The sequence below is a fragment of the Eubalaena glacialis genome, chromosome 7, assembly GCF_028564815.1.
Source record: "Eubalaena glacialis isolate mEubGla1 chromosome 7, mEubGla1.1.hap2.+ XY, whole genome shotgun sequence".
NCBI lineage: Eukaryota > Metazoa > Chordata > Mammalia > Artiodactyla > Balaenidae > Eubalaena > Eubalaena glacialis.
In genome coordinates this window covers 23,050,839-23,075,715 of record NC_083722.1, presented here as the reverse complement: position 1 = coordinate 23,075,715, position 24,877 = coordinate 23,050,839, and the positions used below count along the sequence as shown (strand labels likewise).

The 24,877-nt window shown below is 47.1% G+C and overlaps 2 protein-coding genes across 2 annotated transcripts; one reads left to right on the top strand and one right to left on the bottom strand.

Annotated features, from left to right (window-relative positions):
* Window positions 1-440: 440 nt before the first annotated feature.
* On the bottom strand, window positions 441-9,224 carry TRIM15 (tripartite motif containing 15). Its single transcript, XM_061194913.1, has 7 exons — window positions 8,856-9,224; window positions 7,211-7,306; window positions 4,405-4,635; window positions 3,616-3,638; window positions 2,241-2,356; window positions 1,852-1,884; window positions 441-958 (listed from the first exon to the last, which is right to left on the bottom strand). The coding sequence occupies exons 1-7, from the start codon at window positions 9,222-9,224 to the stop codon at window positions 441-443; spliced, it is 1,386 nt and encodes a 461-aa protein (XP_061050896.1).
* Window positions 9,225-11,588: 2,364 nt separating this feature from the next.
* Window positions 11,589-18,964, top strand: TRIM10 (tripartite motif containing 10). Its single transcript, XM_061194912.1, has 7 exons — window positions 11,589-12,017; window positions 13,597-13,692; window positions 14,545-14,775; window positions 15,517-15,539; window positions 15,879-15,994; window positions 17,160-17,192; window positions 18,423-18,964. The coding sequence occupies exons 1-7, from the start codon at window positions 11,589-11,591 to the stop codon at window positions 18,962-18,964; spliced, it is 1,470 nt and encodes a 489-aa protein (XP_061050895.1).
* The last annotated feature ends 5,913 nt before the right edge of the window (window positions 18,965-24,877 follow it).

Genomic DNA, 24,877 nt, shown 5'->3' with positions numbered 1-24,877 from the left:
TGGATGGAGAGGCCCTAAGGTCTGTAAAGGCGGAAGTATCTCCATGTGTAAGCCCGAATAAAAACAGGCAACTGAAAAAATTAGTGCAAACTCCACAAAATTCTGCTTTTTCCCATGACGGTTATTTTGAAGCTTTAAACAGTTTTATTTTAGATTTTTTCCCCCTTAAAAACCCACTGGCTCCCCAGCTTTGCTGGTGTCCTGGGCACAGCCTCGCCTGCCTCTGGTTCTCCACTCGGAGGCGCACAGAAGGCAGGAGTGTCAGCAGAGGGGAGCAGGAACGTCAGGGAGTTGAAGGACATAAGATAAATAAAGTGAAAAAATTACAAAGCCACAGGGACTCGGAGATCCTGTGTCCTCCCGCCGTCTTGGGCACGACGACTCGCCCAGGGGTTGGAGCTGGATCCCCAGGCGCTGCACTGCCCTTCGGACGCTCAGCCTCAGCCTTTCAAAGTAAGGCAAGAACCTTTTTTCCAGACAGCGAAGAAAGGATAGACTTTGCCGGAGAAGGAGGCGGTGAAGGTGAAGATGGGCGCCTGGGTCTCGGCGTTGAGCAGGGCCAAGCTCCCCGCCTCGTAGTCCAGGGCGACGCCCACGAGGCGCGGGATCTCGCTCAGCGGCAGGTCGGTGCCCGGCGAGGTGCTGGCCCAGCACTGCTGGTGGGAGAGGATCACCGCCCAGACGCCCTCCTCGGCGCTCAGACCCTGCTTCCCTTTCCTCCTCACCTCCTCCCCGACCACCCCCACCGTGCAGCCGCCGCCGTCTCCCAGCTGCACCTCCACCTGCCAGCGGTGGCGCCCCGAGGAGAAGCCGGGGGAGCCCAGCACCACCGGGAGACCCTCGAAGCGCAGGCGGCTGTCGGGCAGGTTCTGCTTCCGCCGGGTATACTTCACAGACTTCCTGTCCTCCGAGAGGACCAGGCTCTGGCTGGCGGTCTGAGGGTCCAGAGTGACAACCCCTATTGGGAGGAAGGCGTGGCCATCAACAGAGCTGGCGGCACAAAAAATGCCCCTAGAGCACGCGTGCTGTGAGTGCGAGGCAGAAGGAGCACCGGCCTTGTGCAGCCTGCCATTGTCCTGGCTTCTCAGAACCTCAGTTCCCCCTTTTGTTCCAGGAGGCAGAGGACGACAGCTCTACCTGACCCGCAAGTGGTGCTGTGCTATAAGGCTTTGCTTCTCAAAGTGCGGTCCATGGACCAGGGGCATCCGCTGTGCCTGGGAGCTTATTAGAAATGCAGAATCTTGGACCCCATCCCAGACCTAGTGAATCAGAATCCGCATTTTAACAAGATCCCCAGGTGAGTTTTCTGCACATTAATTTGAGAAGCAGAATGAGGTGATGTTTGGGGAATAGTTTCTAAATTAAGCACCAATTTAAAAGTAAATGCTATTTTAAAAATTGTTCAATATTTGTCCAAGTCAATAAAGAGTCCAGTACAATGCTGGGCAAAAAAAACCAAGCACTTGATAAATATTTTTGAATAAATAATATCTATACAAGTAACTAATATTAATTGAGCACTTACTATTATACTAAGTGCCAGGTATTATACTAAGCTTATACTAAGTGCCAGGTATTATACTAAGCTTTTTGCATACATGAATTCATTTATCTTCAGCTACTTGTGGGATGGTACTATTATATTTTCTATTTTATAGATAAAGAAACTGGGACAAAGAGGCTTAATGACTTGTTAGTGTCTCATAACGAGCAAAAGCTGGAATAGAGAACCCAAGCAATCGGGCTCCAGAGTTCATATCTTTAATTGCTCTGTTTGCTGCCTTGGATTGAAAGGATGAATTCACAAACGGAAAAAGGAAAGAACGGCTCCCGAAGCCCCCAAGTGTTTACCTGTATCTGTTTCCAGATGATGCACCAAGTTTTCTGAGGGAAGCAAAAATAGAAAGACTGTGGCTTATTATTTCTTATAGGCACCCAAAAGGGCGGTGTGGCCTGGGAACAATGTGAGATCAGGGACAGGAGAAGGCTCGGCTTCTGCTATGAAAGAGATGTAGTCCTCACCTTCCTGCCTCTCAGTGCAGTGCCCGTCCTTGGGGAGAGGAGATGCTCTAGGGAATGGTCTCCCTGGGCAGAGTAGGATCACTAAAGGAGGGCCTAAGGGATGGAAGATGTCTCAGGGGATGGAAGCCAGGTTTGGAAGGTGGGGAAAGATGGAGCTGGATGGAAGGCAGATGGGCAACTGATGGGAATGGGGAAAGCTCCTGCCCCTTCCTGTTTACCTGAGAACGCCCTCATCATCTCTGGGAGGGTGAGTATTTTCCTGTGGAGATCGCGGATGTTTTTGACAAGGTCAGGAGAAATGGCCTCTGGACTCACAAAAGTCGTCATCTCATACCTGCAGACAAGTTGGTAACCAGTTAGGTTCTAATTCCAAAAATAATGTTTGGGTCACCCAGACCCAATGAGGCTAAAATCAGACTAAAGCATCTTGGCATCTATGGTGAATAATTAGATTGAGTATCATCCCTTTATCTTTGCTGGAAATGTGTAGCTACTAAAGCAAGAGCATTTCACCTAGACCTAAGAGGAACTAATGGTAACCACTCCTCAAGAATTAGATGTAGGTGCTTTAAGAGAATCGACATGTGGGGACCAAAAGGGAAGAGATCATTAGCCTCTAGAGGGTGGTACAGTACCATTTGAAAAACAGCCTTACACAGTCTTTCTAATTTGTGTGCTGTTCCGTACAAAGGGAAAGGGGTTGTGCAGGGATGAAAAAAGGAGATGAAAGAAATCCTATACTGCAGTGAAAAAGCCCTCAATTCTGGTTCCAGCTCAGTCTTTGCTTGTCAGTCTCTGTGTGACCTGGAGCAAGCACTTCCCCTCTAGGTTTTAGCTTCTTCATCAGACCAGAAGACCTTGAAGGCCCTTCTACATCTAAATCTCTGACACTCTTTGAAAGTATGTTTAGAGAACTTCCTGATTCATGGACAGCTGAGTTCAGCCCCCCTACACATACATGGGCACACAGTATATGAGAAGTCTTCCCTAGCTGCTGTGTCTCTGCTTAGCCCATGGCAGACTGCTGATGCTTAGAAAGGAAAGGAGCCCTGCTATTTGTAATGCCTCTCAGCTGCTGGTAGCTGTCCTTTTATTGTAGCATTTGCAGTTTTGAAGAAATGGGAAAGTTGAGTGGGAAAAATGATTGAAAGAACAGACTGGTCTTCCCAAGTTTTGTGCTTATCATATTCTATACAAAATATTTCCCCTTAGGCTATTTTTTTTATTTATTATTTTTTTTAGACTGACATTTTAAATGGTGTTAAATACTGACTTAAGCACTAATAATTTCAGGGATTAAATAAAATGTTCCTGGATCAGCCTAATGTAATTATTATTTATAACTTCACTTCTCAGGGAAAAAAGTACATCCCCAATACCAAACAATCAGTTCAAAAAGGAACCTTAGAATACAAACCTTAGTAAATTGGGGCTGTTTATGTGTGAGTGGATGAGAGAGTGTATCTGTCAGAGTGCTTTTGCTTTTCTGGGTAGCCACCTGTGGGGGCGGGGTGGGGGGAGTCAGTGAGTGCCCCTCCCCCTTCAGTCTCAATGTCAAGTGTAAAGCAGGTGGGACTGGGCAGTGGGCCCTACCTGCTCTGGTTGACTCTGACATCCTACAAAAGAAAAAGATACACTTAGTTTCCACACATCCTTCCCATCAGGGATTCTGTACATCCTTTCTTCCTTAGCATATCAGCTCAAAACTCTCCTCCTCCAGAGAGGTGATCTTTCTAATTACCTACTCATCAGACTGTTCATTTACATCATGCTTCCGTACTAATGTGGGACTGTGTTGTCAGTTCATTTGACCTGCTTTCTCTGTCTCAGCCTCATCCTAGGAGTGTTTTCTGCCTCCAACAATTAGGAGATGGTGGTTAGCAGGGACCAGGCCTTCAGTTATCAGCCAGACCTGATGTGAAACAGGATAATATAATGATAATCACAACAGGCACTGATTACTGAGTCCTTTCAGTGAGCCAGGGACTACGCTAAACATTTTGCATGAATTTTTTTTTTTACAGTCTTTGCAACAACCCTATGAGGGAGGTGCTATGATTATCCCATGTTTAGAGAGGTTACAAGATTTGCCAATGTCACACAGCTAGATGAGCTGACGCTCAAGCCCTTGACTACAAAGTTCACTCCAAAGCCCTTGGCGTGACCATGGTGCGTGACATGGGAAAGTCATCCAGCCTTTCTGGGACTACATCTCCGTAACCTCTCTGGGCCGAAGGAACCCAATAACCATGAGTCCCTCTCATTAGAAGTAATCTCCGCTTCCCTTTCCTGTCTTTCTCCAGCATCTTCCAGCCCCCAGCATGGTGTCCCCTTCCTGTGGACTCCCTCTCCTTTCCCACGAGCTGGTGGGCTGTCTCTCACTTGTAGAAGCTCACTTGCTGGTTGCTGACTCTTCTCCTCCAGCTCTTTGACCTGGGCTCCAAGCCGGGCGACTTCCTCAGAGAGCTTCGAGATATACTCGCCCCTCTCCTTCCAGATCTGCTGCTCCAGCTCCGTCAGCCTGGCCAGCAGGAGACGCTGGTGTTCCCCCAGCTCCTGCTGCAACCTCTCAAAAGCCGCTTCCACCTGCTGCTTCTTGCTTTCAATCTGAGTCTGCGAGGGGTAGAAAGACAGGCATGGTTAGGGAGAAGCTCACAGAGCTGCGTTCCCAGAGGATCATCTATGAACTTGATTAAAAGGGATAGGGAGTAACTAGTTCCAAGGTTCGCTGTCCCAAATAATACTGTGGTACAAGTAGGTAGGTGGCAGGATAAACTTACCAACGATGAGGGCGATGCTCTTGTCTCACCTAGAGATTCTAATAATAATGCACATTATACTCTCAGAGCCATGTTGAACTTTTCAAACATCCTTCCACATCTGCAATACCATCCTAACCCTCCCATACCATCCCTAGAGTCAGGTGGAGATGATCTCTTAGAGAGCAATTGAAGCGAAAGGAAGCTGTGATTAGAGCACAGTGTGGCATTGTTCTTAGCCACTGAGGTCGCCATCTACAGGGCATATTTTGATGGGAGTTGAGGGATGCTGGAGACATCTTCCTGTCCCCAAACTCTGTCTCCTTGGTCAAGGGACCAGAAATTCCCACACTGTGGATTTCCTCCCGGAAAATTTTGTAGCACGAGAGAAGAGATGGGAGGGAGGCAGATATCGCCTCACCACCAGCCTACTGTCCTCGGGGTCAGCCTTGTGGTCAGTACTGGACTGCAGACACTGATATACACTTTCTGGCCCCAAGCTTCCTATCTGAAGGCAATGCTTTCAGGCAGACAGACTGTAATGGGAAGAGCAATGGACTAAGGGTAAAGAGACCCAGGTTCTAGTCATTTCATTATGAGACGGCTTTGCCATCTGACCTTGGGAGCAGCACTTTTCTGGACATCAATTTTCTGCTCTGAAAAATAATGGCTGGCAAGACGGATCCGGGATTAGAAGATGTCAGAACCACTTCCAGCTCTCATGTTCTGGGATTCCATAACCTTGACCCCAAATGCCCTTCTGCAGAGCCAGGGAGGTGAATAAGAACAGTTGGCCCGTTCCTCCCAGCCAGGCAACGGATACTAGACAACAAGCTTCCCCAGAGTCTGTTAAGAAAATCCCTAAATGAGGATTTCCAAGTGTGAGAAATGGGTAAATTGTTTTTGTTTAAATAAAGTGAATTTTAAAAACAAATAAAGTGTCAAATAACTTTATTCTGAAGTTTGACTACTCAGGTAGACTTATGAAATGCATTTTTGAGCACTAAATAGAGTATGGACATAATTTTCAAATACTATTTGAAAATTATTATTTTCAAATAATAATTAAATTAAGTTATTAAATTAAATTATTATTTTCAAATAATATTATTTAACATTTAATATTTCAGAAAATATTATTTAACATTGCAAGGTTTTAGGCCTAAAAAACGTGCCATTAACTTTATGAAATCCTACAGGTCATATTTTCTCAGCACAGGGAATAATAATTTAAAAAACCACCAGTTAATGTATAACCAATAAGTACTACCTAGCTATATGAAAATTGAACTTAGGATCATTTTAAATAGCTACTGGATTAGACAGAAAATCCAAACTGAGATTACTTTTACAGAGTCAAATAAGCGCTAAGGAGGAAGCATTGAAACTAGAGACAAAAGACTAAATCCACCTAATTCTGCCAAAACTACCTTAATGTTACAGGAAACAATGTATACATATGTCAAAACATCATGTTGCACACCTTAAGCATATGCATTTTTATTTCTCAATTATACCTTAATAAAACTGGGGTTGGGGGAGAAAAATGCACCCTTAAAAGAAAGAAAAGAAAAACATTAATTCTGGCCATGTACATGTGTTATTCATTAGAGTGGAGGATTATCACTTCAGAAATTTGTGCAAAACATAAAAACACTTTCAAGAATTAAGAAAATAGTTACACTCTACAAATAACGACGTTATCATATGATATATGGGGGGGAGTGGTGTTCTAAATGAAGAAAATCAGGATTTCTTACAAGACACTGTTCTGTCACAAATGTCTGTGTGAAATATTTTACTCATGGATGCTAGGTGGATATTTGATGTTTTAGAACAAAATTATATATATTCCCAAAAGTCATTTAATGCAGACAACTAAAAATTCTCAAAAGTTACAAGAATCCTTAAAATGTCCAAAAGAGCTGATGGGAAAATTTGGGAACTTCTTAGGACCAGAAGTAAACAAGAGAAGGATCCAGAGGAGTGATCAAACTGAGAAGCCAGTGCTCCTTCCAGATACTGGCTGATCACATGGCCCTCACTCCTGTGTGGATCATCCACCCTGCCCCCTTGGAACAAAGAAAGAAAGGTGCTGACTGGAAACATCCCAGATGTGGGATCCCCAAATGTGAGAACCGCAAGGAAAGCTCACAAGAAAATAAGCTAACAGGATGAAGGGTCAGAAGAAATTAAACATCACATAAACTTCAGATATTAGAAATATGTTTAAAAGGTTTAAAGACAATGGGAATAATAGGAAAAATAATTAATTTGAAAGAGCAAAAAAAAAAAAAAAAAGAAAACTGAAAAAGCATATTTGGAAAACAACCAAATAGAAATCAAACAGTTGAAAATTAATTAAAAAGAAAAGAAAAAAAAAAAAGAAACCCCCCAAAGGAGAAGGCGGCCAATGATGTGGCCTTTACCAGGAGCACTTGGAGCTTCCGGTCTTCCCGGCTCTTCATGTCTTCAATCTCATCTCTCTCCGTTTTCAGAGCTTCCAGCCGACTCCTGAGACGGTCCTGTGGAGAGAAGAATGGGCAGAAAGAGGTGGCTTAATTCATAATTCAACTCACAGGTATTAATTGTCTACCATGTTCCAGGCACACCGTTAAGTGCTGAGGAATTCAAAGGTGAAAAAGGCCCAGTTCCTGTCCCTACAAGACCACCATCGGGACTTCCCTGGCGGTCCAGTGGTTAGGACGTGGTGCTCTCACTGCCCGGGCCCTTGGTTCGATCCCTGGTCAGGGAACTAAGATCTCGCAAGCTGCACAGCACGGCCAAAATATAAAATAAATAAACAAATAAAAATAAACAAATTAGAAAAAAAAAGACCACCCTCTACAGATGGAGTCGGTCACAAATGATTAAAATACAAACGGACAAATGCAATAATCAAGGTGTGCACACAGTGAGATGGGAGCACAGCGGAGGGGACAATTCTGCCTGTAGGGACAAGGGAAGTGTGTCGAAAGCAGAAACCGGTTACAGTGGGCCTTGAAAGATAAATTTCCAGTTGGGTAAGAGAGGGGGAGGAGAGTACTTAATGCTTCTGAACTGTACACTTAAAAATTGGTAAAATGGCTTAAAAAAAAAAAAAGAGTCAGGGGAGAGGAGAGCTTTCCAGGAGGAACGAACTGCATGTGAAAAGTATTAGAAGCAGGAAAGAGTGTTAATTCAGCAAACAGCAGGTACATAACGGTCAGTTTGTCTGGACACATGCTGCCCGGGCAGGGTGGCTGACAGATAAAGGCAGGATCCCGACTCCAAGTGGCCTTGAATGCCTTGCTAAAGACTTGAGATTTCTTTGGGCACTAGGGATCCACGGAATGATTGTGAGCAGGGCAGTGACATTACGGGCTTTGTGTTTTGGGAAGCTCTGCCTCGCAGCAGATTGGAGGGTGAGGGGAAAGGTAAGAATGCAGACAGTGACCTTGTTGGAGCCTCTGGGTGACAGATGGTGAGAGCCTGGATTCGGCAGTGGGGGAAAGGCAGAGGGAAAGATGAGAGATATTTCTGAGGAGGCCACTTCCAGACCTGGTGACTGAGTGACAAGAGAGAGATCTGAGGGGCAGACAGGAGTGGATAATGTGCCCAAGACCAGATGGGCTGCTGTACTGCCACACCTCCCTTTCTCAAAAAGCAGAGCAGTGTTTGTTGGATGCCTTCCCCATCCCTGTCTTCCCTCTGAGCTCCAGCAGTCAGGGACTTGCCAGACCCCATATCCAGTCTGGATCCAGGGAGACAAAGGCCACCCTGCCCATGACCTGCAGGACAGCCTGCTCTCCTTCCTTCCCTAGAGAGTGAAGCCATGGCTACAATTCTCTGTGCTCCATCACCGCGAGGTCTTCTCGGGGCTGGAGCTGAATTTCCCCAAGACGTGAAAGGCCATGCATCCAAGTGGAAGGAACCACGTCCCCCTCAGTCTGAGACTGCCCCAGGGTCCCAACAGCCTTGGGGTCCCCTGATGTGGAAGCTGTGCCCTTCATGAAGATCCCCGCCCTATTCCCTTCACCACCTTGGGGTACTCTCCTGCCTCAAACAGCCCCAAGCTGACCCTACCCTTCTTACCCGGTAGGGCTGGATGGCCTCGTCCAGGAAGCCCACGACGTGGGCCTGGTGGGAGGGACCCTCCCGGCAGAACACACAGAGGAACTCGGCATCATTCTCGCAGAAGAAGTAGATCTTCTCACCATGCTCCTCGCAGTAAGTCTCCCCCAGGGGGCCCAGGGGCACGGGGACCAAGAGGGTCTCGGTCTGCTCCTTCTCCTTGCAGAGGGGACAGAGCAGGACCCTGCCGGAGGGCTGGGCACCCATCTCGGAGGGTGGGGGGAGACAGTGCCGGCAGAAGGTGTGTCCACAGGTGGTGGTCACTGAATCCTCCAGGGGCCCTTTGCACTCAGAACAGGCGGCCCCTTTGTGGGAGGGGGTGGAGGGCATCATGGTGCCTTCCCCAGCCCATCCACTGAGGCTTCTGCCTCAGTCCACACGAATCCTCTTTCCCTGAAATTGAGTCACTTTTACGAGTCACAGAGGGAAAGGAATGGGAGGCTGAGAGAGGGGAAGGCAAGAGTGTCCGGACAGAGAAGCCACCTGGCTCCACCTCTTGTGCTTCCCAGAGTCCTGGCCACCACCTATCAGCTGAGCGGGTCCAAACTCCAGGGCATATCGAATTACCAAGCATTTCCCAACAGTGGCCCCGTCAGCCAGTTCTCCACTCCTTCTGGTCCTTCCGGCTCCTGGGGTGGGGAGCAGAGCACGCCATGAGGTCACAGGGAGATGGGGTTTCCTGGAACCCCTCCCTTGACCACAGTGGGGTGGGGGGAATTGGGGAGGAGACGCTGCTTCCTGTCCGGCTGAGCAGGTGGGAGCCATAAACTTCTGGCTTTGAGGTGTGCACGCAGCGGCAAAGTCCAGCCAGAGTGGGAGATGCTGACTTCCGGGGGACTCTGTTCTGGCGGCTCTGCTCAGATGCCGCAGGTGTGATGATCACTCACCGGGTCCCTTCCTCCGCCCTCCTTTCCTTGTCTCAGCTCCTCGACTCTGGCTGGTCTCTCCTAAACTCCTACCCACCACCACCTCCCAGTGCCAGTGTCCCCACTGGAGTTTGGGTAACATTGTACTTCAATTTTAGTTTTTAACTGCAGCGGGGAGAAGGCAAGAAAGCATAACACAATGTTGATATAATTTAGAAAACTCAATTAATCAAAAAGATAAACAGGTTCAACCACATTTATCTAAGGCTTAGTATTTTCATATTATTACATCCAATCTGAAAACAGTGCTTACGGGCAGGTGATGATTACAGGAAATGTAAACTGAAAGGTAAAGTGACTTCCCCAAGGTCACAGAGCTAGAAAGTTGCACGGCTAGGGTCAATCCAAGTCTCCTGGCTTCCAGCCCTGCCCTTCCTGAACTGCCAGCCAAGACAATGATCAAACAGCCATGGTTCTTCATCCACTCACCTTCATCTGTGGATAAAACCAAGGAAATCTCCTTCCATTCTCCCACTGGATGATCAGCACCCCACCGTGTTTCGCTCCCTTTCCATTCCAACTATTTTGTACATCACCTTCCCTCTGCCCCAAAGAGTGCAGCCCCTGGAGCTGCACTGTCCAGCACAAGAGCCTCCAACTGCATGCAGCTGCTGAGAATTGAGATGTGGCTGGTCCCATATGTGTAAAATATGCCCCTTCTTAAAGACTTAACACCAAATAAAAAGGATGTAAAATGTCTCATGACTAATTTTTTCTACTGATTACATGTTGATACTATTTGGGGCTAAATAAAATATTAGTTAATTTCACTTTTTACTTTTTAAAATATGGCTACTGAGAATCTTTTAATTGTACACGTGGCTCACATTGTATTTCTGTTGGACAGCACGGCTCTGAGACTCACAGATCTGAGTGTAAATTATGGCCTCCCACCTCCCTACCTGTGTGCCTTGAGCAAGCTAAGTAACCTGGCTGAGCCCAGCTAATATCTTAATAGCACCAACATTACAGAGCAGACAGGAGGAATAAATAAGATCCTATGTTTAAATTGCTTATGTTAGCGTGAGGAATATGGCCATTGTAAATAAATGCTGGCTGTTGTTATTTTTCTTTCTCCTCCCCCAGACAGAGTACATTCCAACCCCTTTGGACGCCTATGGCAGGCCAGTTGGTGAAGTTGCTTGTGCCCTGTCTCACCACCCCTGCCCTGGGCACAACACCTTATCTGGGTCCCCACACTCCCCTGGCTTGGCTGATACCTCCAATCTCCCTGGAGACAGCTGGTCATATTGCAGGGAGGCTGGGGTGGCATCACTGCTCTGTGACCCAGTCTCCCTCCTGCTCCCAAAAGAAGAACAGTCTCTTCCAACTGTGGATGGTTAAGATACGACCACTTCCCTTCTACTGCGAGTGTCTCTGGATGGACGGGAAGGAGCAGCAAGCCCCAGGTCATGGGCACCAGTCCGGAGAGTAACTGAGGTCATCTCCGGAATGCTGTGACCGCTTCTTCTGCCCCTCCTCTGCTATTTCTCTGTCTCTGCTGTTGGAGGGTGTGTGTCTGTTCCTTTGGGAGGGGGACAGCAGAACCCTGGCTGCCAGAGATGCAAGTGGGTACCTTGCCCTGTGCACACACGTATGTGTGTGTGACCATGAGGGTGTCCCTGGGTATGGAAGATGCCCCTGTGTCTGGCCATGTGCACATGTAGGTGTGTGAGTGTGAGGTGTGTGTCCTCATTGTTCTCCCAGCCCTTCTCCCCAAGCTGAGCAGAGAGGGTGACCTTGAAGAGGCCACAAGCACAGCAGCACTATGGCCTCGGCTGCCTCTGTGACCAGCCTGGCAGATGAGGTCAACTGCCCCATCTGCCAAGGGACCCTCAGGGAGCCAGTCACCATTGACTGTGGCCACAACTTCTGCCGCATCTGCCTCACCCACTACCTTGAGATCCCCAGCCCGGACCCCGAGGAGCCCCCAACCTGCCCACTCTGCAAGGAACCTTTCCGCCCAGGGAGCTTCCGGCCCAATTGGCAGCTGGCCAGCGTGGTGGAGAACATTGAGCGTCTCAAGCTGGTGTCCTGGCTGGACATAGAAGAGGAGGACATCTGCCCCGAGCACGGGGAGAAAGTCTACTTCTTCTGCGAGGATGATGAGACGCAGCTGTGCGTGGTGTGCCGGGAGGCCTGGGAGCACCGTGCCCACACTGTGCGCTTCCTGGAGGACGCGGCTGGGCCCTACAGGGTAGGAAAAGGGAAACTGAGAGGTTCCCAGGGTGGGTCTGGGATTGGACTGGACTGAAAGAATCAGAGCAGAGTTGTGGATTATTTGGGCCACTCTGAAACTTAATTCCATCTCCCTGCTTCTGTGATTACCCAGGCACTAGACCCAGGCATGGAAGATCATGTGTTTGTGTTTTAAGTATGTCCTATGTTGTTTACTTACGGCCAATACATAATAGTAGCTCAATAAATACATGTTGAATGAATGAGTCACCAAAACATGAACGTGTGTGTCTGAGCCATGGATCAGTCAGGTGTGTCTGAGGATGTCTGGGTTTGCACTCGAGGAAATGATTGCACAGTGTGTATGTGTATTAACGTCTGCATGTTTACCAGCGTGTGCGGTGTGTTTGGGGGGATCTGACTACTTGAGTGTGTATGTGTAACTGAGTGCTCGTGTTTGTAGGTAAATTAGTGTTTACATATATGCAGGTTGGGTAAATATATATGGTGTATAATTTTATCTGTCATTAAATGAGCGTGTGCTGGTTTTAGTAGTTTATGCATTGTGTTTTATTACAAGTGAGAGTCTATGTATATGTGTCAATTAGTTAATTAGCATGTATTGTTAAGAGTTCTAAATATATTTTGCAATGTGCTTATATGGACATTTATGTGTGTATACCTGTTCTTTATTCTACAGCAAGCAATTTTTGTTGTTGTTGTTGTTGTTTGTTTGTTTTTTGGGGGGGGGTTGGCCACACCTTGCAGCATGCAGGATCTTAGTTCCCCAGCCAGGGATCGAACCTGTGCCCCCTGCAGTGGAAGCTTGAAGTCTTAACCACTGGACCATCAGGAAAGTCCCCTAGAGCAAGCAATTTTTAAAACAATTCATTGGTTATTTTTTGCATTATCCAAGTTTCTTGTTCCCTCCGGAATCATACCCAGAAAGTTGATTCCATTTATAAGAGAGCTTGTTTGGATGTGTTCTGTTTGGGATATGTGAGAAAGTTGGGATAATTTCAAAGAAGGGCATATCAAGCTCAGGACAGATCCTAGATACCATTCATTAAAGGCAAAAGAAATTAGGGTGTTTAGCCTGAAGACAGGAAGGCTCAGGTGAGAACACAGAGTCATAGCTTATGATGGCACAGAGATAAAAGCGGAAAGCCCTAATCAAAATTCTTGGAGGACAAAACAAGAGGAAGAAGACCCAAAGAGAGTAAGCTGTCAAGGACCATAAAGGCCCAGGCTTTGTCAGCTAAGAGAACGACTCCTTCCCTTGGGTCATTCCATTCCTGGAGGCAGAGATGACACCTCTTAACAAATCATTGTTTCCGTCTTAAATATTTTTTAAAAATTAATTGAAGTATAGTTGATTTACAATGTTGTGTTAGTTTCTAGAGTACAGCAAAGTGATTCATATTTTTCAGATTCTTTTCCATTATAGTTTATTACAAGATATTGAATTTAGTTCCCTGTTCTGTACAGTAGGTCCTTGTTGTTTATCTATTTTATATATAGTAGTTTGTATCTGCTAATCCCAAACTACTAATTTATCCCTCCCCCCATCTTAAATATTTTATGCTCCTTCTTCCCAGGAACAAATACAGAAGTGTCTTGAGTGTCTAAGAAAGGAGAGAGAGGAGATTCAAGGAATTCAGTCAAGAGAAAATCGAAGGATACAAGTCCTCCTGGTAAGTCATCATCCCTTCCCTGGTCCTCTTCCCTTCCTCAGGGTCCAGTGCCTTTCTGAAACCAAGGCAACATAGCATATAGGGCTCTGAAGTCATTCTGCATTTTTGTTTTATTATTTATTTATTTATTTTTGGCTGCATTGGGTCTTCGTTGCTGTGCGTGCAGTCTTTGTCTAGTTGTGGTGAGCGGGGGCTACTCTTCGTTGTGGTGCGCAGGTTTCTCATTGCGGTGGCTTCTCTTGTTGCAGAGCATGGGCTCTAGGCTCATGGGCTTCAGTAGCTGTGGCACACAGGCTTCACTAGTTGTGGCTCACGGGCTCTAGAGCGCAGGCTCAGTAGTTGTGGTGCACGGATCTTCCCGGAACAGGGCTTGAACCCTTGTCCCCTGCATTGGCAGGTGGATTCTTAACCACTGCGCCACCACGGAAGCCCCATTCTGAGTTTGAATCCTGAAATGAATTAGCTCTATGACCTCAAACAGCTCTCTATGCTCAGTTTATTTTTCTGTGAAGTGGAGATTAAAAATCCTCACTATCTCACTGAATTGCTGTAAGGACGGTAATGTACCTTAGTGCCCCGCAGGTTGTGTGCACTTTGTAAATGGCAGGAGGTGGGGTGTCCTCACCACCTCCCCTGCACTTCCGCCTGGAAATGGCATGGCAGGTGTAAAGGAAACTATGCCACGGTTCCAAGTCTATCTGGGGACCCGGGGAGTGGGGGGCTCTGACTTTACCACCAAACCTTGGAGAATGTGGATCTGGAGGGAGACGGGAGTGAATTAAGGAAAAAGAAGGAAAAGGAAGTGGAGGAAGAGGAGGAATAACTTCCTGCCCTCTCCTCCTGCCCCCTCAGACTCAGGTGGCCACCAAGAAACAAAAAGTGATTTCTGAGTTTGCACATCTGAGCCAGTTCCTGGAGGAACAGCAGAGCATCCTCTTAGCCCAGTTGGAGAGGCTGGATGGGGACATCTTAAAGCATCGGGATGAGTTTGATGTCCTGGTCACTGGGGAAATCTCCCGGTTTAGCACCCTCATCGAAGAACTGGAGGAGAAGAAGGAGAGGCCGGCAAGGGAGCTCCTGATGGTGAGATCTGAGCCCCGCCCCTGTCCACCTGTGCTCACCTATGATTTGTTGCATCTTTACCTGTCTAAGCCATCTCTTCTTCACTCACACATCCTTGTATCCCAAGTGGAAGATGGGTCACAGGACCAGAAGTTCTGAATTCTAAGAGTCCTTGCTTCCCCAAGAGCTCCCTGGTTGCTTTGCTCTCTGGTCTTGGTCTCTTCATCCTACCATCCATCAAAAAGGGGAGATACTTTGTTTATTTATCTCAAAAATACTTTATTTGTGAGGATCCAACAGTAAAATGCAAGTGAAAGTAGCACTCTGAAAAGCATCAAGTACTATGCAAACAAATGTCAGGTGCTATTGCTGAGGCAAACTATTCTCTGTGTCACCACCCACCAGCCAGGAAGTTCTTCGTGTTCTGTTTCTCTTCCTCGCACTGGAGGAGAGATACTGGGGTCCCAATTAGGCATCAGAAAGGCAGCGTGATTTAGGCGGACACGTTGGGGACTGAGCAGCTGGAGACCTTGGCATGGGACTTGCCTTTGCCTCTAAGGGGCAGGTCACTTCACTGTCTGGATCTTATAAAGTAAAAGGGTTGGGCTCTAAGATCCCTGAAGCCTTGTAAACCCCAAAACGCTGTGACTCCATGGATCTGGTGTCCTTTTTCTATCTAGGGCTGAGAATATGGTATTTTGTCTTTTCTTGTGGGAGGGAGAAATGGAAACTGAATCCCTGCTTTCTCTCTCTTTCTCCTAGGATATCAGAAGCACTCTAATAAGGTAAGATTTTCTCTTCTCTTTTCCCACATACATAAACATACACGCACCACATGCCTGGTTATTACCACACAAATATACATTCTCACATTAAGGATAACAACTCACATGTAAACTTTCACATACTCAAATGCATTCCCATGTACAGCTAGCTGTAGATACACATCCCTGCATGACACTGCCCAAGAGGGGGCAGTGCGGGGAGGGAGTGGGTCCATCCCAGAGGAATCATGTCTGTCTGTGGGAACTGGCACCTCCAAGACAATTAGAAGGCGACCAGCTGGGTCTGGAGGCATCATTAAGAAGGATAATTCCCAGACCCCGCCATTTCTGTGCCCCTAGATGTGAAACCAGAAGGTGTCGGAAACCAGAGGCTGTATCCCCTGAGCTGGGCCAGAGGATTCGGGACTTCCCCCAGCAGGCCCTCCCGCTGCGGAAGGAGATGAAGATGTTTCTGGGTAAGAGGACCCCACGAAGCACAGGTGGCTGTGAAGCCTGGGTTTAGGAATGGCCTCCATGACCTTTGACAAGGCTTGCACCCTCCCAGTGCCTTGGTTTCCTTACTTGCAGATCTTTATAAAATCTGCTTATCAGGATGTGACAATGAAGTGAGATAATAAAGGTGAGGATTTCCGGAAAAAAAAAGTAACTGGTTTGAAAAATAATGAAACAAATAGATCTAATCGCTTGTCATGAAGTGATATATAAGATAATGATTAACAAAATCTGTCATTGTCAATAATTTTAAAAATCCACAGGGACATTTGTAATACATGGTAAGTTTTTGATGATGAACATTGTTAATTAATAACCAGCAAGGGTATTTCTCTGTGCCCTGTGGTAGCTGACTTCCCTCCCTCCTCTTTTCCTTGGCTTCCCCGCCCCTGTTAGTTTGGTCCTCAGAGTTGCATTGCCCCTGTGGGGACCATGACCCCCTTTTCCGGGATAGGGAGTGGTGGTAGGAGAGGGTGTGGAGGGTTTGAAATGAGAGTCAGGAATGTGGTTCGTCTCCAACACTTCCCCCTCTTCCTACATGACATCACGAATGATGCCACCTAGTTCTAAATGACCCACCCACAAAAATGTCACCTTAGAAGAGCTTTCCCCCAAGTCCACTTCCTACAAGTAAATGGCCTGGCAGTGAAGGAAATTTTACTCTAATCAAAGGCTGACCTTTGACTATCCCCCAAATTATTTCCAAGCAGAACGAGAAATAAATTAACCCACTTATCTGTTCATTAAGTAGATGTTTCTTGAGCATTTACTGTGTCCTAGGCTCCGTGCAAGGCACTGAAGGTACACATGGTCGCTGCCCACTCAGAGCTAGGCAGTGCGGCTCAAAGCGGGGCTTCCAGCCGACAGCATCAGCATCCCCTGGTAACTTGCCAGAAATGCGAATCTCAGCCCCACCCCGGGCCACCTGAATCAAAAACACGTGTGTTTTAGCAAGTGTTCTGGGGACTCTGATGCAAGTTCAAGTTCAGAACCACTGGTCTAGAGGATTCCAGCTTCCATTCCTCTCTTTGTCCCTTCCCTTTTGGGGCCTCAGTTTCCTCATCATTAAATGTTCTATGGTTTGGTAAGACTAATGAAATCACATCCTGTTTTATTTCCTCTTTACAGAAAAACTCTGCTTTGAGTTGGATTATGAGCCAGGTAAGCAGCCTATGTCAGGATGGGAGGGAGTGAGGAATCTAATCTTGAAAAAGACAGATAAGTTTGCAGGGTTCTACACTGGGCACTGTAATAGTCAAATACATATATATCACATATATAAATGTACATATACACATAACGTCACACATGACACTGATATGTGTCACTGCCTTTGTAATGCTTGCGGGAGAACCATGAAGAAGGGACAGGCACACACACATACCACATCCCTGGCAGGAAGCTCATGTTCTGATCTGCACGTGATGATGGGATAGAAAGATTAAATCAGAATGGGACAAGGTCTATCGGGAAGGGCTTCCTGGATGAGCGGAATTTGATCTGGGTTTAGAATCACATTCTTAGAATTGTCAGGACCCCCTACTCTCTCTCAGGTGTTATTATATTTCATAGATGATAGGAGTGCAGCCTGTAGGTGGGAAAGGAATGAAGAATGGACCCCACTCAAGGGCACTGTTCCCAGTCTATCAGCCGTAGACCCTGGGAAGTCACAGAGCTCTTGGCAGGGACTCCTAACTCATGGACATATCTGAATTTATGAATTTGTCCCAATTTATGGATACTAAAAGTAACACTATGCACGGGTCTGCAGAAGTTTTTGTTGTTAAAAAGTGATCCTCAGACTCTGCCTGATTTTAGAATTACCGAGGCAGAACGAATAACCCGTGGGTGAGTCAGAGAGCCTGGGGGGAGTGAAGACTGTGTAAATGAGTCATAAGTGCCCAGGGAGTGATCATGAAGTTTGGACTGAGGGGAGAATGTTTCCACCCTCCGAGATACAGGAGGCGGAGGACGTGATGTGTCAGCAGCAGGAGGAGATCAGAGCAGGCATGCACAGCTTTGGGAGTCAGCCAGTTTGCAGGGAGCAGAAGTGCTTTCCAGGGGACGGCACAGAACCAGATGAGAGCCCGGATGTCCGAACTAACAAACTAACCAACTAACTAATGCATCCTCTGAAGCAGGCATTAACAAGCGCAGGAATCAGTTGCGGATCTTGCTAAAATGCAGATTCCATCTCAGGTGGTTTGGGGTGGAACCTGAGAGTCTGTTACTAACAAGTTCCCAGGTGATACCCATGCTGCAGGTCTTTGTAGGCACTATATACGTTGTTGGTAGTAACGCTAACGTGGGTGCCAAGGGAAGTGTTTAGGCCTTTCCTGAAGGTGATAGCATGTCTGCTGACATCTGTGGCCCTTTTGGTTTTCCCCACAGCTCACATCTCTCTAGACCCCTGGACTTCCCACCCGAAGCTCCTCTTGTCTGAGGACCACCAGCAGGCTCGCTTCTCCTATAAATGGCAGAAGTCACCAGACAGCCCCCAGCGTTTCGACCGGGCCACCTGTGTCCTGGCCCATGGTGGCTTCACTGGGGGGAGACACACGTGGGTGGTGAGTGTGGACTTGGCTCCCGGGGGCAGCTGCACCCTGGGAGTGGTCAATAAGGACATCCGGCGGAAGGGGGAGCTTCGGCTGCGGCCAGAGGAGGGGGTGTGGGCGGTGAGGCTAGCTTGGGGCTTCGTCTCGGCCCTGGGCTCCTTCCCCACCCGCCTGGCCCTGGAGGAGCAGCCCCAGCAGGTGCGGGTGTCTGTCGACTACGAGGTGGGCTGGGTGACCTTTGCCAATGCCGTCACTCAGGAACCCATCTACACCTTCACTGCCTCCTTCACCCAGAAGATCTTTCCCTTCTTTGGGCTCTGGGGACGAGGGTCCAAGTTCTCCCTGAGCTCCCAAGAGGGTGCAGCTACCCTCCCCTAAGCACAGGGTCTAAAGAGAGGACCCAAGGACTTGACCCTGGCTGGGTCGCCTGTAAGATTCAGAACAGTAGTTACTGCTTTAGATGATGCGATAGAGTCAGGACTTTGGCAAGGGACAGGTGGGATGACCTTCAGTCTGCTGATCAAGCCCTTTCCTCAATGCCCAGTGGATGGGACTCAGACCACTGCCAGCCCTCCTCACCACCATCCCCACCAGGCACAGAAGTAGCTGTGTAGAGGAAGGAATACTGGATTTGGGGCCAGAAGACTTGGGTTCTAGATGCAGCCTTGTAATCAACTAATTATATGATCTTAAACTAGGCATCTCACCTCTCTTCATCTTGTTCTCTCCCCCCAAAATATTAGAGTTCATTTACTCATATCCTTAAGAAATATTTATTGTGTGCTAATTATGAGCCGAGCCGTATGGTAGCCACTGGTGATATGAAAAGAAAAAGAAAAAAAATTTTGTCCTGTATCTAAAGGACCTCAAGAGAAGAGACAGAGACATAAGGAGGAAATGACAGCACAGTGTGATGGGTACTGTGAAAGGGGTCTGACCTGGATACTAGGGAAGCCAAGAGGAGGGGCATAACCCATCTTGGAGGTAACAGGAGGTGAGTTGGAGGTGGCTTTCTGGAAAGGATGAGTCTAAAAGATGAGTATAGTGAATGATGAAAAGAGGGGAATAAGCCTCTTAGGAAGAAGGGACAGCAGAGAACTAGCTGGATGATCTGTGACCCCTGGGACACTGGGTCACCTCCACTGTCCTCACAAATAGATGTGCTGCCACCCCCACTCCTGACACCACTCAGTGCCTCCTTCTGGCTGAGATGAAAATGCAGGGCCTTGGTGGGAGGGGCACAGGGGAAGTATCGCCATAAGCCACAACCCAAGGACCATACTCAACCCCTGGGGAAAAGCGTCTTCCTGATCACCACCTGAGGTTGAGAAGTGAGACGAAAGGAATGAGATGGTGGAAAGGACTGAGTCTCAAATAGCTCAGCTGTGGGAACAGAAATAGCACCATCGTAAGCTCTGTGCTGGGTAAAGAATCCCAGGTGGAGGCAGGGGGTGAACTGCGTGACCTATGACTTTTAGCCCAAAGCATTGGGACTGCTCTAGGGCTGGACAAGAAGTGCCATCTGAGGGATGGGGCAGAAGAAGGGAGAGAATTAGGGATTTGTAGAAGATGTGTGGATTTGGGTGGTGAGCTGCAGGGGAGCAGGCCGCATTGGCAGAAGCTGTGGCCACGGGTGGTGTGAAGAAGCTGATTATCCATGACTCCAGAAATCTGCCTGCCTGGTGTGATTCTGGGACAGGAACAAGCACTAACACGTGGCTGCCTAGAATTTGTAAAATGACTTCCCGCGTCCCAAGGAATTTAAAATCCTATGCATAATAAAAGCATTGTCGTAACATATTTTATTTTCTAGTTCTTATTGGAGGTGTCATTTATTCTGCTTAAACATACCCTTTACTGTCAATCTTTTTAATACTCTGTCTGTTGAATCTGCTTGGATGTAAACTAAAACGTTCTATCATCTCCCCACTGAGGTTCCTGGGAGGAGCGAACCAGCCAGGTGCAACCTCTAAGGGGGTGAGCACAATGTATTGAGGCCCAGGTTCGAGGTCACCCCAAAAGTTCTGTTGTTCATCCTCAGTTTAGCAGGTAGAAAAGACGTGGAGACCAGGAGCCAAGGATCGGAGGGAGGTTCAATTGCTTTCCCTGGGAGTGTTCAGTATTTCATATAAAATGTATATTTTAAAAAAAGACACACACAAGTCCCTAAATAATGCTAAAACATACCCCAAGCCCCCAGACTTGGGATTCCAACAAAGAGTGGATTGTATTTTTCTGTTGATTTTTCGTAGGTTTTAGCTGGGTCTTTTAAAATGACTATTAGCCTCTAGGGTATATATGTATGAAGATCCTGGCCTGTTGGAGGACTTTACATGTATTATGTCACTTAATCTTGGTAACCCCACCAGGTAGCTCCTATTATTATCTACATTTTAAAGTTAAAAAGCTGAGGTCAGGTGAATTTGGGTTACTTCCTCAGCCAGATCAGGCAGCCAGGATTTTGATCCATGTAGAACTTAAGAGTTCTTAACTACTGTGCTGCCTTTTTCAGAAATGTGTGCCTTGGTGTGAATATTTTACTGCTGGCCACACTTCCCATGAGGGGCTTGGATTCAGGAAAAAGATTTATATTTCTTACACTGAGAAGTAAAACCGCTAGTGAGTGAAAATATTCACGTTGGTCTATCAGCACTTGCTCCCCTCCCAGGGTAATTTTTCTTGAAATTCACTTGTTTGGATTGTGGACTCAGCGCAGAGGAAGTGGATAGATCCCAAAACATGATGACTTCAAGATAAGGCAGCTCCGTGAGCCTCCATGCTCTGCTTGTCACAGAGTCTGAACTCGGGGTTCCCTCCCCCAGGGAAGTGCTGGAGTTCAGAGCCCCAAGCTCCCAGTCGTCCTCTCCAAGACTCCAAAGGAAACGTGCACACTTGTTGGGACATCTACAAGTTTACCTGACTTTTTCACAACTTACACTGTAGCAGCTTCTTCTACTACAGGGAATGGAGACTCACTCAAGTTAGTTCAAATATTAAGAAAGTTTATTATAAGATCGGACACGCAAATAAGGAAAATGGGATTTTTCCACTGTTAGCCAAGCCTTGTGGGAAGCTCTAGTGGGGTGGTGGGAGTGGTGAGAGATACAAGTAGTTCCCAAAGGAAGAACTGGAGATTTAAAAATGCTAATAATAATAATCAACACATAGAGAGTTCACTCTGGCCAGTCACTGGAGTAAATATTATTTTATATATTAACACATTTAATCCTCACAACAACCCTATGAGGTAGGTACTATTATTAATAGCCCTGTTTTGTTTTTTAACAGCCCCGTTTTATACATCAGAGAAGTGAGATGTATGGAGGTTGGGTAACTGGTCCCACATGAGCAGCTAGTAAATAGCACAGCGATAATACACGTTAGACACTAGACATTAGACAGATGGTTTGGCTCCCAAGTCTGTGCTCATGACCATTAAGTCATACTGCCTCTGTACATCCAAGAATGGTGGGAAGGGGACTTGAGGCCCAAGGCAGCTTAGAGACTGGACTAGCCTGTGGCCACTGGGCAACGTGGTCAATGACACTTGCTCCAGGACACAGTCACGTGTGCAGCTCTGATCCCCTATGTTGCTGCTCTTCCTGCCAACCAATGATGCCTTCATCATAGATCCATTTTGAATTTCTTAGAGAACCTAATTATCATTGTCTCTCTTTGATAAGACTTTTCTCGGCAGGCCACCTTATAGGCTCCGTTGGCCAACCATCTGCTGGTCAGATGCCCAGCCGGCCTAATCATCCGCAGTCACATCAGAAGAGGACAGAGGGCCTGGCAGGCACCTGCAGGGTAACTGACTCTCCAGTGGAGACAGACCCTTGGAGCTTGTCAGTCTCCTCCCAGTGCTGGTAGGATGCTTCTGGACAAATTCTCTGTTTGACGTTAACCACAGCTAGGACACGGGAATTGTTAGCTGTCACATCCAGGGGTGCTCTTTCCTTGGCTAATGTCTTATTCTTAGATTCGGGGTCTCACGTTTCTCTGAGACATACAGCTTCCTGCCTAGTAACTATATCCTTCTTTTTCTGAACATCCACACTAGGCTCTTTCTCCTTCCCCTCCGTTAACCCCCTGACTTCCTGCCCCCAATCCATCTGGCAACAAGAGTCCAGACTGGTTTTCCTTAAACACCACTTGTTCCTTTCACTCCTGACTCAAAACCCTTTGGTGACTGCCTATGTTTCGGTGTCACTCATCTAACCCTCTGCTTGACTTCTGGTCTTCCCCATTCCCGAATATTCCAGACTAACTGGGTCAGTCTTTTCGTACTCCTACAAACGTGCTGAGGCTTTTTCCCACCTCCGCGCTTTCATCCGTGGAGCTGTCCTGACCTGGATACTCTCCACCTTTCTCTCCTGCCTGTCCAATTCCACCCCCACGAAGCCAACCCCGACTTTGCCAGCCTCACTCGTGTCTCTCCTCTGAATCCCCACTGCCCTTAGCAACTAGGACACTTAATAACCCATCACACACTCTCTTGTTATTCCATCTGTGTTTATTCTGGTTCCATAGCTAGATTATAAGATTTTGGCTGGAGACGTAGAATAAGAAGATGGAATTAACACATTTAAATGTTTCCAATGTGTTAGGCACTGCAGCAGGCATATATAATAACATTTAATTCTTACAACAATCCCAGGCCATGAGTACCATTATCCTCATTTTAGAGGGGGTAGGACTGAGGTGCAGAGAGGCTAAGTAACTTGTACAGGGTTACAGAGGTATTAGGTGTCAGGACTGGGATTGAACTCAAGTCTGACTTGTGAGTTTTTACTCTTTACACCACAATGCAGTATCTCCTTGTAGCCATGTTTTATTCTTTGTATCCTTCAGTGCCAAGTATACTATTGACTATTTCTGCAAGGGCTCAGTAATACTAGTTAAAGGTCCCCTTTGTTAATCATGGAGCATCAAGAAGGGCCCTTAGGACTTCCCTGGTGGTGCAGTGGTTAAGAATCTGCCTGCCAATGCAGGGGACACGGGTTCGAGCCCGGGTCTGGGAAGATCCCACATGCCGCGGAGCAGCTAAGCCCATGCGCCACAACTACTGAGCCTGCGCTCTGAGCCTGAGAGCCACAACTACTGAAGCCCGCATGCCTAGAGCCCGTGCTCCGCAACAAGAGAAGCCACTGCAATGAGAAGCCCGTGCACCACAACGAAAAGTAGCCCCCACTTGACACAACTAGAGAAAGCCCGCGCGCAACAACGAAGACCCAACGTAACCATAAATAAATAAATAAATAAATTTATAAAAAAAGAAAAAAGAAGGGCCCTTATACTTTCTATTAATTTATTCATGCATCCACTTAATAAATTTCACTGGACACCAACTATGAGCCCGGCACTGTCCTAAACCCTGGGGACACAAAGACAGAGTACTCTCTTTACTCACCCAAAGAAGAGATGCACAAATAATTAATATACAAAGGTATTATTCATTGCTCCATAAAAATTACCACAAATTTAGTGTCTTAAAACAACACAGATTTATTATATCATAGTTTCTATGACATCTATTGCCTCACAGTTTCTGTGGGTCAGAAATTTGGGTTCTCTGCTTAGGGTCTCACAAGGCTGTAATCAAGATGTCAGTTGGACTGGGTTCTCCTCTTGAGGCTCGACTGGGGAAAAATCCATTTCCAAGTTCACTTAGGCAGTTGGCAGAATTAATTTTCTTGCAGCTGCAAGACTGAGGGCCTCTGCTTCTTGTTGGCTGAAGGCTGGAGGCTGCTCTCAGCTCCTAGAGGCTGCCTGCTGGCCACAGGGCTACCCATGTCATCAATCCAGCAAGGAGAGTTTCAAGAGTGAGAGTGTTAGCAAGGAGGCATCCCATCCATGTAATACAGTCTGCGAAGGGACAGCCCATCCCCTGTGTCATATTCCATTGATTAGAAGCAACTCACAGGTTCTGCTCACACTCAAAGAGAGGGGATCATACAAAGGCATGAACAGCACGAGGGGAGGATCATGGGAGGTCACTGTAGAGTCTGTCCACCACAAAAGTAATGTAAGCTCCAGGTGCATTGTACAGACAACAGGTGTTACAGGAGCTCAGAAGGAATATTTCTGCCAACAGACGTGCCAGCTCCATAGGCAGAGGTGGCCTCACCACTGTGAACTCATGCCATCCAGGTACCTGGGTACTCCCATTTTAATATGAGATTGTGAGAGATGGGTGCTACTGTCAGTTCACAGGCAAAACGGCGGTCTTGGATGCTGACTTCTGCAGTGGGAGCCTGGTTCAGGAAAGAGGCTGTGACTATTGTCCGGGTA